The 14,219-nt window shown below is 44.3% G+C and overlaps 1 protein-coding gene across 2 annotated transcripts in view; it reads left to right on the forward strand.

Moving 5' to 3' along the window:
• The window catches only part of Wasf3 (WASP family member 3), a 92,988-nt gene that overhangs the window by 53,114 nt on the left and 25,655 nt on the right, over positions 1 to 14,219 (forward strand). For both annotated transcript variants that reach the window (XM_021162982.3, XM_021162983.3), the window contains exon 3: positions 3,549 to 3,691. In XM_021162982.3, coding sequence (XP_021018641.1) covers positions 3,559 to 3,691 — 133 coding nt within the window. In that variant the 5' untranslated portion in view covers positions 3,549 to 3,558. The remainder of the gene's footprint in view (positions 1 to 3,548; positions 3,692 to 14,219) is intronic.

Consider the following 14,219-nt stretch of genomic DNA (forward strand, 5'->3'; position numbering starts at 1 on the left):
AGGGCTACACATAAGAGCTCATGCCTGGCTCAGTTGTTTATTGATTCTAGTGATTGGCAGCTCTCCGAGGGCGGGCCCTCCACAGCCAGGGCAAGGCCAACATTTTACTAGGGCCATAAGGCACTAAGCTTTTCTCATTTGTGCCCTAAAAACATCTTGTTAGTCATAAGGTCAGCCTTTATGGCAATCTCCCAAGCACGCTGTGGCCTCCCCATCAGTTAGGCCAGCAGCCCGCTAGCAGTGAGACAGAGTTGCTTTGCACACAGAACTGACTGCCTTTGATAGGGTGGGATGGGAAGGCACAGCACAGCCGGGGGCAGGTGTGCAGGCGGGAACATTGTGTTTTGTGGGAATCAGCCTGAGCCAGCTGCCTGTCTGGCTGGGACGCCAGGCTTGTGCATTTTACACCCTGTCCCACCCGGGGGTGGGGTGGTGGTGGGGGTGGGTGGCGAATAGCTCGGGAGAAGATGGAACTCAGTTCTTTAACTCATTTTAGATAAGCTGTAGAGTTGAGGCACCAATAATATGTGTGTGATGAGAGTTCTCTGTATTTGAACAGTTGCAGGTCCAAATAGATGAGGGTGATGCCTTTCTGTCTGGAAGGTTCTGTACTGACCACATTTCTGGGCAAAAGTTAAAGGTTTGACATTGAATTCTGATGTGGAAGAGAGTTTTATGTACAATTCTTAGCTGTCACCCTGTGTGGGGGATAAGGTACTTAGAAGGCAGTGCATGCTTAGCTAGTCTCACAAGCAGCCTTGGGAGCAGCGGTTCTGACTCCTGTCCAGTGTCTGCTGCATTATCTCTGCTGATGAGTGTTACTGTAGGGTGAACTGGCTGTCATTTTAGTAGGGAGACACTCCCCTCTCCAGGGTCAGTGTTTATAGATTCCCCCCACCCCCATACATTCCCAGGGAGGAGTGTTCCAGCCTCTGGAAGGGAGTTTCTAGAGCAATAGTGTTCCAGTCAGTGAAGATGACTGCCCTGAGGCTCCTCTGCATTTCTCAGCCTTGTCCTTGCTGTGGCCAGCGTCATGCTGAGTGGGGTGGAGGAAGGAATCCCAGCACAGGAAGAAGGGGTTTTTAAAGGCCATTCTCCCATTTCCCTCCTTCCTGGTGCCTCTGATTCTCGAGCATATGTTTTGGAGTTCAGGTGAATTTACTTCATGTTTGTAGTCTAGGCACGGCCTTTTCTGGCCAGTGTGGCGGTGTTGCATCTGTAGTCGCGTGACCACTTCCGTCTCTTGCTCTTAGTTCTGTATCTGTCAGCTTTTCTTCAGATTTGTCTTGGGGTTCAGTGGTTCCATCCCATGGTTGGTCAGCCTGTTGCATTGGGCCTCTGGGTCATGCAGACAAAGATGGGAAGAGCTGCTCACGCCATTACTAAGAACCAAAATGGGGAAGCCACCAAAGTCTGCCAGCCTCCTTTGATGGTACTCCTGCAGTGATCCGAGTCCCGGACCCCAACTCTAGAAGTTTCTACTCTCCCCTCAAGACATTGCTCAGAGACCAGGACTGTTATTCTCGGGTCTCTGAAGGTCATCGGAAACCCAAAAGTTGGTGTGTATATCTCTGTGTGTGTTCATGTGTGTAGTTCTTTTCAAAGCAGCATTCTTTATAATTGACTCAAAGTGAAAATGGCTCAAAGGCATTCAGCAGCAGAATGGGTAAATCAGTTGTGGCACAGGCATGTCTGGTGTACAAGAAGAAGTATTCTATAGCAAAGAAGTAAGTAGTATGTAGTCTATTTTTATGAACATACACAAATATTTCTGGATGCTCCATAGAAATATTAAAATACATAAAAATGAATGCTATGGCATCCTTTTAATTTTAAAAAAGATGTTCTTAATTAAAATAGAATTTCCCCTTTCCTTCCTCCATCCCTTCCCAGCTAGCCTCCCTAAAACTACTCCCATTCCCCCAGCTCTCAAGGTGATAGCCTCCTTTTATTTGATTGTGTATATATATATATATATATATATATATATATATATATATATATGTACATACATATATATGTATATATATATATAGGGGTTTGCATGTATATGCAAATACATATACATATGCACACATACTGAGTCCCTTTTCATTGGTAGTATGTATATGATTTAGAGGCTGACTTCTCTGCATTAGACAACCAGTAAGGGGGCTTATCCCTGGGAGAGGCTATTTCTTGTCCCAGAAGTAAAAAGTTGCCTGTAGTCTTTGTCTAGACTGGGGCCTGCAAAACTGCCCACCCTCTCTGTGATGCCATGGCCGTTGGTATTGCTGTTGCTCCAGCTTTGTTTATGCAGCCATTTCCAGAGCCTGTTTCACAGTAGACTTCCTGGTGTGCTACCTCTTACAGTCTTTCTGGCCTTTCTTCCTCAATGTTCCCTGAACCATGGATTCAGGCCTTCTGTGTATCCATTAGAGGTGAGCTGCCCACAGTCTGTTGATCTCTATACTCTGTCCAGTTGTGGTGTTCTGCGATGGTCTCTGTTTGTAGTAAGGGGAAGCTTCTTTGGTGAGGGGTGGAAGCTGCGCTGATTGGTGATATAAAGACGAGATTTGGAGTGAAGGGAGGAATTACACTGGTCTAGCCTGGGTGGTTGTAGGTTCTTTTCTAAGTTTCTAGCACCAGTTTCGATTTCCTTCCTGTTTGTTATAAAGAATGAAAGCCAACATACACCAACTTTGATAAATAATACAAACCTTATATTGAAATAAAACCCACAAGGCTTGGTATGACTCCAGTTATACCAAACTCAGTCAAAAACTAAACCATATGATTAGAGGCTTCATGCATAGGTGGTAAAGTCTATAGAACTTACAGGTGACACCTGCCAGACCCTTGGTCACAGGGAGTGAGAAAGGAGCTGTCACCAGAAAGAGACATTTTGAGACATTCTTGGATGCTTGCAGTCCCTTCCTCTCCATCAGTGATAATTACTTAAGCACTGTGAAGCATCTTTATACATTTGTGAGATGTATAATGCATTTGTGTATATTTTGCTATAGCTAATAACTATGAGGCACTCATTTTTTTTTTTTTGAGACAGGGTCTCACTGTGTAGTCTTGGCTGACCCAGAACTCACTGTGTAGACCAGGCTGTCCTCGAACTCATATTCACCTGCTTCTGCCTCCCGAGCCCTGGGATTAAAGGCGCGTGCAAACCATCATGCCCTGCTTTAATTTAGGTTTTTTTCTGGACCTTTTCTTTTTCTGTCTGCTGTCGTTTCAGTGGAGAGAGAGGGCAGGATTCACCCGTTCAGTCTCTCACATGTATCTAGAACTTGAGCGTATTCTTCTCTTACAGGGGAATTCTACATATGTCTGAAATCTGTGTAGGTTTAAGGTAATTGAAGATGTATCACCTTCTAGCCAACCCTTTCACACAGGAATGAAAGGCTAATTGAAATTCCTGACCAAGTGTCTGTTTCCAAGAAAATTAAAACTCTAGATTTGTTTAAATGAGACCATGACTATATATATATATATGTGTGTGTGTGTGTGTATGTGTGTGTGTAAATAAAGAACATGTATATCTTTTTAATTTTTAGATTGTCAGCCATGCCTTTAGTGAAGAGAAACATTGAACCCCGGCACTTGTGCCGCGGCGCCCTGCCGGAAGGAGTCACCAGTGAGCTGGAATGCGTGACCAACAGCACGCTCGCCGCAATCATCCGCCAGCTGAGCAGTCTGAGTAAGTCCCCTCGGCATCCCCTGGCTACCGCTGGTATCTTACAGACTTCACGGTACCCAGTGGATTTTGACTTGTGAGTGGCAACTGTGAAGAAGGAAAGCATCTTCCTTCACAGCCCACGGCCAGTGACTGTGTCAGCCCTGGGCTGCTGGTACCTGACTGCGTTTACAGTTGTCACCGTGAAAATACGAGCCTGCACATTGCTAGAGAGGACCAGATGTGTAGACTTTACAACGTGTCCATTTTTAATGCCTTTTAAGATTAAGTTGATTGTGGATTTAATTTTTTCTTAGCAAAACTGTCTCATTAAATTTGACAGGACCAAGGGTCTTTTCTTTTTTTAACTAGTTAGGTTGAAAAGTAGTTAGCGTCTACAGTGTACCTAGTATACAGTTGATGTTCAACAAATATTGGCCTAATTTCAAATAGGAAATAACAACAGGTAGCTGATTATTGCATACATATTATATATGTTATACATATATGTAGTTGACTAACAGCAGCTACAGCCATAAGGAAGAAAAGACTCCATTATTTTGTCAATAAAGATTAATATTAAATACCCAAGGGATGTTCTTTTTAGGATTTAGAGAAGCACGAAAAGCCTTTTTTTGAAATTGTATTTTTTCCCACTTTGACTTTTCCATCCTGACCCTGTTTTCTCACTTTGCCTCCATTCCTTTTAGTGGTGACAGAGTTTCTCACTTAACATTGTACGAACTGGTAATAGCTGGAAAGTCTCTGTGAAATTCTATATCCAGGTAGTCTACAACACTGAAGGTAGATGTATATATGAGTGAGAGTGTGTGTGCCTGCAAGTGTGTGTGTATGAGTGTGTGTTCATGAGTGAGTATGTGAGTGAGTAGATGAGAGAGAGAGCATGTATAAGTGTGTGTATATGTGTTAGTGTGTGTGTAAGTATGTGTTTATGAGTGAGTGAGTATGGATGTGTGTGTGAGTGTGTGTGAGTGAGTGAGTGAGAGAGAGACTCAAGAGCTTTTATGTATTTATTTTTGAAAAGAACCACTGCAAATACCTATTTCTTTAAAAGGATTATATTTGATACTGATATCTTTTAAGGAGATTTATAAATTTTGGCTAAGGAAACTGTCACCTGGAAATGAATCACCATGTATTTTGGAATGGATTTCTCTTGAAAGCTAAACTAATTACAGTTGATTTTGGGTTAGTTGTTGTTCAGAGAATATATAAATGTATATAATTACAGAAAAAAAATCTTTTCAAGTTATTGATAGATGTACGTTTCTCTTTGCTTTTATGGTTTTTTGCAAGTTCTCTTTCTTGCTAGTAGCTAAAATATTTGTTGACACAAACTATGAGTAATGCAAACTGAGTTAAACTTAAAAATTTAATAACCAGGCTACTTGTTGAACTGTGGTACTCAGCAGACTGCTATATTAATCAGGTTTATTCCGCCTCTCAGGACATAGTCCCGTGTGACTGGCTTCCTGCCTGTTTTGCTGCAGAAGCTCCAGCGATAGCCATGCTCCTGTGAGCCCCTCCAGGTGTAGCCGTGCCCGTGTGCTTGAAACCTGTATGCATGGTAGTTACACAGAAGGGAACATTCATAAAGGACCTGACCTTGACAGAAAGATATTTGCTGGGCCCGGGAATTCACGGGTCATGGGATTTCTTTAAATGTGGAAGAGAACAGTGGAAAAATTTGTGTGGGAGTGTATTCTAGTGGAATGGCTCAGTGGCTACTATTGCTTTTGAAGGTGGAGAGCAGGCAGGCCTTAGAACCTAAAGACGGAGGAGCGGATTCTCCCTAGAGCTCCCAAAGGAGCATAGCCTTGCTAATATCGTGACTTTAATGCAGCACAGACCAAGTTCATTCTAGATGTCATAGTCCAGGTGTAAGATGAGAACTGGAGTTCACAGCCACCGTTGGGGTTATCACACACACACATACAATAGAAAGCCCATCTGTCAGTCTGGGGTGGATATTGTTGTATTGCATATGATCATACAGAAACTTGATGTCTCTGAGCACTGCTGATCCTCTGTGGCCTCAGGCTGGACCAGAGGTGGGATTCCCTCCATGGCTTACAAAACTACTTTTCTTTCAGACTGTCAAACAAGATTCCATTCATGGAATGGAATGTGGACCGGAGATGGCAGCCCCCCAATGCAGACCTGTGTGGTTTTGCATTTAAAAGATAATGTAGGCCAGTCAGTTCATTTTAGGAAGTTGACCGAATGCACAGAATGAATTATGGGATCTGGGTATAAGGAGCCGTGCTGACTGCATTGGAAACCCAAGTTGTAGAAGAGGCAGATCTGAGAAGAAAGCAGCAGTCAGTGGAGTCTCTTCATAGTTCCAAATCCCCAAACAGCACTGCCATCAGGGAACCAAGTGACCAAACACTTGAGCCTGTGGGGGACATTCCTCGCTCCAGCCACCACACTTGCAATGCATTTCAACACGGTCCTCCACCCTGAATGTACCCGCCATTACACTTCAGTCTTTGTGAGTCTTTCCATGCAGCGGCGTTTACTTGTGACTGAGTTCTAACTGTGTTTGTGATGGGGGTGGGAGTTTCCCGTTCACCTCAAGTACTCACAGTGGCTTTCTGACCGTGAGGTGCAAGGCTGTAGGCCAAGTTGAATGGGGCAGCCTGATTTCAGTGATGGCTTCCCGTCGGGGGTGGGGAAGGGAAGAGGCAGGGAGGGGGCTGATTTCAGCCTTGCTGTGTCCATCCTCAAACTGTGCTGGCCCTCTGTCTTTCTACCCAAGGAGTGGCCTGCTGAGAAAAAGTGGGTTATCTAGGACCAGAATCAGAGTTTACAGGTGTGGTTTGGGTGGGGAGGAGGTCAGCATGTAGAGTTCTTGCCTTCATCACGATGGGATCAGTCCCCGTCCCAGCACCCCAGGGCGGACAGTGGAGAGCACTGGAATCTCAGCAGAGGCAGGAGGATGAGGCGTGCAGTCATCTGTGTGCACACAGTGTGTGCATTCCAGGCCAGCCTGACGACATGAGGATTCATGGATTTTTCTTTCCCCGTTCATAATCATCAGATGGTGTTATTGCTTGTTTTGTTTTGGTGTTGCGGCCCTGGCCCAAGTCCTTATGTTTGGCCAAGTATCATACCATTTATGATAAACCCAAAGCAGAATCTTTTTAACCACGTTCTTAGGGTCCCTAATCTTTACTTTCTGTCCAAACCCCATCCTTCCACCCACCCTCAAACCCATTCCCTCTGCCTCCCACCCACCATCAAACCCATTCCCTCTGCCTCCCACCCACCCTCAAACCCATTCCCTCTGCCTCCCACCCACCATCAAATATACCCATTCCCTCTGCCCCCCACCACCCTCAGTCAGAGACTCACCTTCAGGTGTGGGTCCAGATGGGTGCTGTGCAGCCGTGAAGAGATGCTGCCTGGCTGACAGGCAGCTGTGGTCAGGAGAACGCTTTCAGTGGGAGCATCAGGATTTGCCTTGACCCACAGTTGTTATCCCTCTCTTGAGCACAGCAGCTTGCCTGGAAACCCACCTGTTTTCTTGTGGTTCTAGAGTAGACAGAGGGACTGGAAATCCCCGAGGAACTAGCAATTGAGACTGGCACTCACTTCATCTGATTCTCCTGTTAATTGGAAGCTCAGGATGATGAGCACTGAAGCACTCTTTACAGCCTGAAGACATTCTGGTCCTGTGTGTGGACGGATCAGCATGCGAGCTCTGCTTATGGAACAGCACGTGCAGCTTTGTGTTCTGCCTGCCTTTGGAGTGTTTGGCACACTCCTTTTACAGCCTAATTGAACACAGGTTTTGAGGCAAGGGAGTTTTGCAGCATTGTATTTCAGTGGGGTTTTTAGGAATCCTTTTCAACAAGACCATATTGGCTGCTGCTGCTAAGGTTAGTGACAATTATAGCCACAAAAGAGGAAACTTGTAACTTGGAGAGTGTTCGTGAGAAAGACAAAGGCCCGCAAGCCTTCAGCGATCATCCGGGAACATTTACAAAGTGTGTACCACGCAGTTGAATAGGAACTTCTGGTGAGGGAGATCAGAGTAGTGGGCAAGGGAGAAAAGCCCCGCTGGTGCAGCTGTGCCCAACACTGCAAAACTTGGTGTCCAGCTGAGGCGCACTGAGGGGTTTCCTTCAGATAATGACAGTCACTCTGCACACCAATTAACAGGAATCTAGAATACTTCTCCCTTCTCCTTGGTTAATAATCCCAAGCTCTTGCACCTCTCAGCCGGCTGCTCAATTAAAACTGCAGTATCTTGCAATCAAATCCTTGCTGGTATTAGAGTGAAATAATAGTTTTTATAAGCTATAACTTTGTAAGGGTTGGAAACTTCTAAGAAAGATGCTTTTTAAAGAATAAAAAGATGAGCCACCAAATAGAAGGAACATGTTTTGTGCACATTTTTGCACATTTGATAAAAGACAAAATTTTTTTTAATCAGTATTAAGCAAGGAGGAACTAATTTTGAAAAGAACAAACACTGGGCTGAGAAATGGCTTAGCCAGAAGAGCATTGGCTGCTCTTGCAGAGGACGTGGGTTCAGTTCCCAGAACCACATGGCAGCCCCCGTCATCTGTCATTTCCAGAGGAATCCAATGCCCTCTTCTGGCCTCTTTAGGTACTGCAGACATGTGGTACACATAGATTCCTGCAAGCAAAACACTCCTATACATAAATAAAAATAAATCTCTTTTAAAAGGTGAATAAATCCCAGTACACCTTGACCATTAAGAGTGAGATAACAAAGAAGTGTATAAAAAGATACTTAGCACTAATAGAGTATGATTTGAATATAATTTTCCTTTTAAAGGAAGAGGAGCATCAGGAATCTGCCAATGATGCCAGGAGTCCTTTTAACACTCGGTGACTGTTATCTTCTTCTGTTCTTGTGATAACAAATGTTCCCCCTTATTCCCTTTAGAATGCTCTCTCTCTCTCCTCTCTCTCCCCTCATTCTCTCCTTCACTCACACACTTTATACTCATATTAATTATATGTAAAATGTATAGCACGAAGCTACACAAAGTATGCAATATACATCACTTAATCAATTCAATAAAATTACTGAGGACACTGCTTTGTATACATGTTTATAAGAATGGCGTGCCAGTATACAAATAGCTGTTAAGGCCGTCCTCACTATATGATAAACAGCTCCGTGGATTCATTTAAGGGACTTAATAGCGGAGGGTTAGTATATCCATCCAACTTATTTAACCATTTTTTTTCACTGTTGGAACGCATGAGACTCCTTTCTGGGGGACGCTAGTGCATAACATATCTTTGGGCGCTCTGGAAAAAAACCATTCTGCCATCTTAATGACCATCAACGTACTCATAATGAGAGATAGTCTCTGCAGATGGCTTAGAACTCTGAGTTCATTCATGTGAAATCTCTCTCCTTTCTCTAATTATTCCAGTCCTCTTAAAAGAGATTACCAAGATACATAAACCAATGAGGCAAAAACACACATTTAAGGTTAAAGACACAGACTTAAGGAAAATCATGGGTAGAAAATGTATTCTGCAATTGCAATGCATAAGAAAGCTCATTTGGTTAATATCAGATGGGAGACAAGGAAAGTGAAGAGTGTCTTATACAGATAAGAGATCTAAGAACATAGCCCAGTCTTAAACTTGACCATGTAGGGAAACAACACAGGGTACATGTATAAACAAGAACTTTCCGATCAGGACTCAAGCAGGGCCAGGAATCTTAGCGAAAACTAACAAACAGGATCATATCATGTAATTAAAGCACTCCTCCACAGCAAAGGATGTTGCGGCCTGCCCGCAGTCCACAACACGAACGGTTCAACTGAGAATGGCAGTTCGAGCTGAAAAGAGAGGAATCTAGATGGGGCGGAAGAATGAATGGAGCTAAGACAACATTCTGATCAAAGCTCAATTTTACTATTTTCAGACACTCAGTTATAAAGGAAAGGGGAGGGAACCCAATTTCCCGCCAAGTAACTCAGGGTCCAGTAGCAGGACGAACACGTGTGTGCCTCCAGGCAGCGAAGGCAGGGTCCAGCAGTAGGCGTGGCAGGACGAATGAGCAGGAAGCTCCACCCTTGAGCAAGCAGGTTCCAGGCTGGGGGAAGGGAGGCCACATCTCCTCCCATTAGTTAACAAAACAAACAAACAAAGAAAAGGGGCTGGCCTGAGGCAGAAAAATTATTTATGTTCAATAGTTCTGCCTGAGTTCTTAGGGCTAAAGAAAAAAACCTGTTTCCGTGGGATTTCTTAACTTTTCTAATGGTAAACTGTATTTGGCTAAGACTGTCTTTATTATCCTAGTAAACCACTAACAGAATAGGCTCTGACTTTATAATGCTAATTAGTGCTGAATAGGTAACTACCTGTTTGCATTTTAAGTAGGGCGTTGGAACCCTGGCTAAGTTTAACTAAACAAATTTAGAATAACACTGAGCTGATATTCCTCCGCAATTTTGGATGGCAGGCAGGGAAACAGGGAGAAGGGGTAAGACTGGCTGGCTCCTAGTACAAGGCCAGTTGGCTTTTTTTATTTTTATTTGGGTGGGAGGCAGTGAAGGGCTTGCCCTTTCGACAGTAAGGTCTCCAACCTCTCTCCCCCCTATTAATTAAGTTTAAATAGGCAATGCTTAACAGAGGTGATCAAATGATTTTCTCATCCGTAGATGAGTGGACCTTTAACCTTGACTTGGGTGGACATTGACCTGATTCCTCCCGTGAGCGTTATAACAACTCACACCTGTGGCTCTTGGTATCTTTTGGGGAGGGGAGGCAGAGCCTTAGGTATTTTTGGTTTTTAGCTGGAATCAGATACCAACCTCTTTCAAATCAGGTGTGTCGCACAGGGAACTCAGAAACGGTCAAGCTGGACCTTCCCTCCGCAGTAATCTCCTGCGCCAAGCGGTACCCATACTGTATTCATATGATTATGAATCAGTATGTGCAGTTCTGAGCGATGCGTGGTCTCTATATGAGACTTGTCAACCTCAGATTTAGCAAGGCCTAGACAAGAATTATGTCAGTATTAACATCACTAACTGTGGTTAAAATAGGAGCTGGAAGTCTTTACTCTTCATCCCTGTTATTCCCTAGCCTGAGGAACTAAGGACACCTTGCAGTAACAGCAAGGGTGAAAAGCCAGAGGCCAGCTAAGGGACTAAGCCCATCTCTATTAAAATAAGAACTAATCTCTGTAAATATTTGAAATTTCTAGTTCTCTAGCTCTCTTGGTAAATCTAAATCCTATCTCAGACTGAAAGCCACGTGCTGGGATGTCCTTGGAAGGGAGATTAGCAGTACCACCTGTTTGCTCTTAGGGGCGGAGAACCGGAGAATGTGGATTGACCTGCTTGAGAAAAGAAAGAAATCTAAACAATGAGAGAGTAGCACTGTAAATTTTCTGTTTGGAGAAGTCAAGGTACTTTATTTAGATGCAAATTGTAAAGCTAAAGCTAATCTCCGGCCTCCTGTAGGGGAATTGGCTAAAGAGGTGAAACCTTTTATGATCACGTTGGGCCAGAGCAACAGGATTCGAAACTAAAGCTTCTCCTACTAGAGCTCTGTCAATGCGATCATTACCTTTGGCCAGAGGCCCAGGAAGACCAGAGTGAGACCGTATATGGCCAATATAAAACGGATTTTTCCGGGCAAGAATGATGTTTTGCAATTCTGAAAATAAGGATCCTGATGGCGTATTGAAGTTAAACGTACCACAGGTTTCTAATAAGGGTACTGACTGAGCAACATATAGACTGTCAGTAAAGATATTAAAAGCCTCATGTACAGACTGAAAGACCTTTAGTACTGCTGTTAATTCGGCTAGCTGAGCCGAGAGACCAGGAGTCTCTACGATAACCTGTTGATTATTAATAAGATATCTTAAGGTAATGGGCAATTCCTCTATCTGAGTGATTTTTGTTAAAATTCAGTCCATCATCAGAGTTTCCACATTTATCAATTTTTGAGTTAAGAAGATCTTTTTCTGAGGAGGCCTTCTCTGATAGGCACTCCTCCTGAGATACCACAAGCTCCGCCTGAGGGCGATTTAGCCCTGGAGAAGTTGCATCTTTTATAGCATCATTTACAAGCGCCCAGAGACCTAGGGTAAAATTATCTGTCTGAGCGATATTCAAGGCCTCACCAACTTTCTCCCAGGTTCCACAATCTATCATTTCTTCTTCCTTGAACCATGGACAACAGCTATCTATCTTATCTAAAAAATTTCTTACTAATTGTACTTCAAGCCTTACTCCTCTGGCCTGAAACAACTCCTGAAAACTAAAAACAACCGCCTGATCCATGACTTTAAACCCTTCCTTCTTCCACCTAAGCAGCTTTCTAAAAAGCTGCGGCACACCACCTGTCTCCGTATCTAGTTCCGATTAACGAGCTGCTGACCCAAGCAGAAACAGTGTTGGGTTAGCACTGATTCAAACTTGATTCGTATCCTACCGCATCCTCAGCAACACTTTACAAAACTGAAATTTTAGGCTAGCGCTAGCATGTGTACCTGTCCGTTGCTCCGATGCTCCGATACGAAGATCCTTTCCTTTCTTGTGGAGCTCCACACAGCAGTCGTTTCTCTTAGCATCCTTCTGCCATTCTTCAGGTCCCAGTTCTGGCGCCAACTGTTGCGGCCTGCCCGTAGTCCACAACACGAACGGTTCAACTGAGAATGGCAGTTCGAGCTGAAAAGAGAGGAATCTAGATGGGGCGGAAGAATGAATGGAGCTAAGACAACATTCTGATCAAAGCTCAATTTTACTATTTTCAGACACTCAGTTATAAAGGAAAGGGGAGGGAACCCAATTTCCCGCCAAGTAACTCAGGGTCCAGTAGCAGGACGAACACGTGTGTGCCTCCAGGCAGCAAAGGCAGGGTCCAGCAGTATGCGTGGCAGGACGAATGAGCAGGAAACTCCACCCTTGAGCAAGCAGGTTCCAGGCTGGGGGAAGGGAGGCCACAAAAGGATCCATCCCATCAGCAGATCAAACACCCTGAAGAGTGAGAGAGACCCCGGCAGCTACTCTCTAGACAGGGGCTCGCATCTTGATTGCATAGAGAAATGTAAACATGCACAAGAAAATAAAACTCCAGCCAGTGATGGATTGAACAGACACTACTCAAAAGAAGAAACACAAATGGCTGGTAACATCCCGAAAAGTGCTCAGCAGCCTTAGCCAATGAGAGCGTGCACATTAGGACAACCGTGAGTTTCCATCTGACCCCGGTGAGACGGCAATCACTTAGAAAACAAGCGATAATAAAGATGGTGTGGGCAAAGACAACGTTTAATTCGCTGCTGGTGGGAAGAAAACTGGTGCATCCATTATGGAAACCAACATGGAATTTTCTCGTAACTACACAATCCAAGTACAATCCCCTGGGTGGATTCTCTACAGGCTTCAAGCCCTGCCCCAAGACGCTTTGATGTCTGTATTTGCTACTGCTCCCAGAACTGGAGTTACAGGTGGTTGTGACTGCCTAACATGGGTGCAGGGACTCAAACCTGGGTCTTCCCCGCAAGAGCGTTCACATCACACCAGCAGAGAATCAGGACCAGTCAGGATGTCCATGGATGGTATGGATAACGAGACCCTGTACACCCACACAAGGAGCTTTAATCAGCCGTGAAGAAAATTATGAGATTTGCAGGAGAGAGAGTGCACATGGAGATATTGTATCAGTATGTACCTAGGACCAGAAGAACAAAGATGGTGTCTTCTCCCTCACATGCAGATCCAGATTTTAATTTTTATGTGTGTTTGTCCATACAGGTGTGGACATAGGTCATGAAACGGTGAGAGGTGTTGAAATGAGGGACAGTAGCAGTGCATGTGAGGCTGGGTGGGGCATGGGGAGGGCAGACAGCATATGTCTTATTTGAAGATGCTATCATGAAACCTAATCCTTTGTAGAGTAATTAATATATATGTGTATGTATAAAACATTTATGTAAACACACATGCATATACATAATATATGTTACAGAGACAGAAAAGTAAGTTATCAATATAAATTGTCTTAGGGTTTCTATTACTGGGAAGAGATACAAAAACCAAAGGTAACTCATAAAAGAAATTTAACTGGGGCTGGCTTACAGATTCAGAGGTTTAGTCCATTATCATCACAGCAGGAGGCACAGCAGCGTGCAGGCTGAGTTCTGCGTCTTGATCTGAAAGCAACCAGAGGAGACCAGGATCCTCAGGCCACTAGGAGGAAGCTGTCTTTCACTCTTAATGGAGCCTGAGCATAGTAGGCCTCCAAAGCCCACCCCACAGTGACGCACTTCCTCCAAGAAGGCCACACCTCCTCACAGTGCCCCTCCCTATGGCCTAAGCACATGAACCACCTCATAAGGAGAAAATGTAGGGATTACTGCATCCCGACAGTTAGGAGCACAGTACAGTTCACGCGTTAACGATGTATGTGCCTGTGACAGGAGTGCTCCAGAGCACAAGAAGGAAACATAAACAGAAGGAAGCAACTGGAGAGATGGCTCAGTGGTTAAGGCTTCTTGCTGCTCCTGCAGAGG

This window comes from Mus caroli, unplaced genomic scaffold (genome assembly GCF_978045245.1).
Source record: "Mus caroli unplaced genomic scaffold, Mus_caroli_1 scaffold_4, whole genome shotgun sequence".
Classification (NCBI taxonomy): Eukaryota; Metazoa; Chordata; class Mammalia; order Rodentia; family Muridae; genus Mus; species Mus caroli.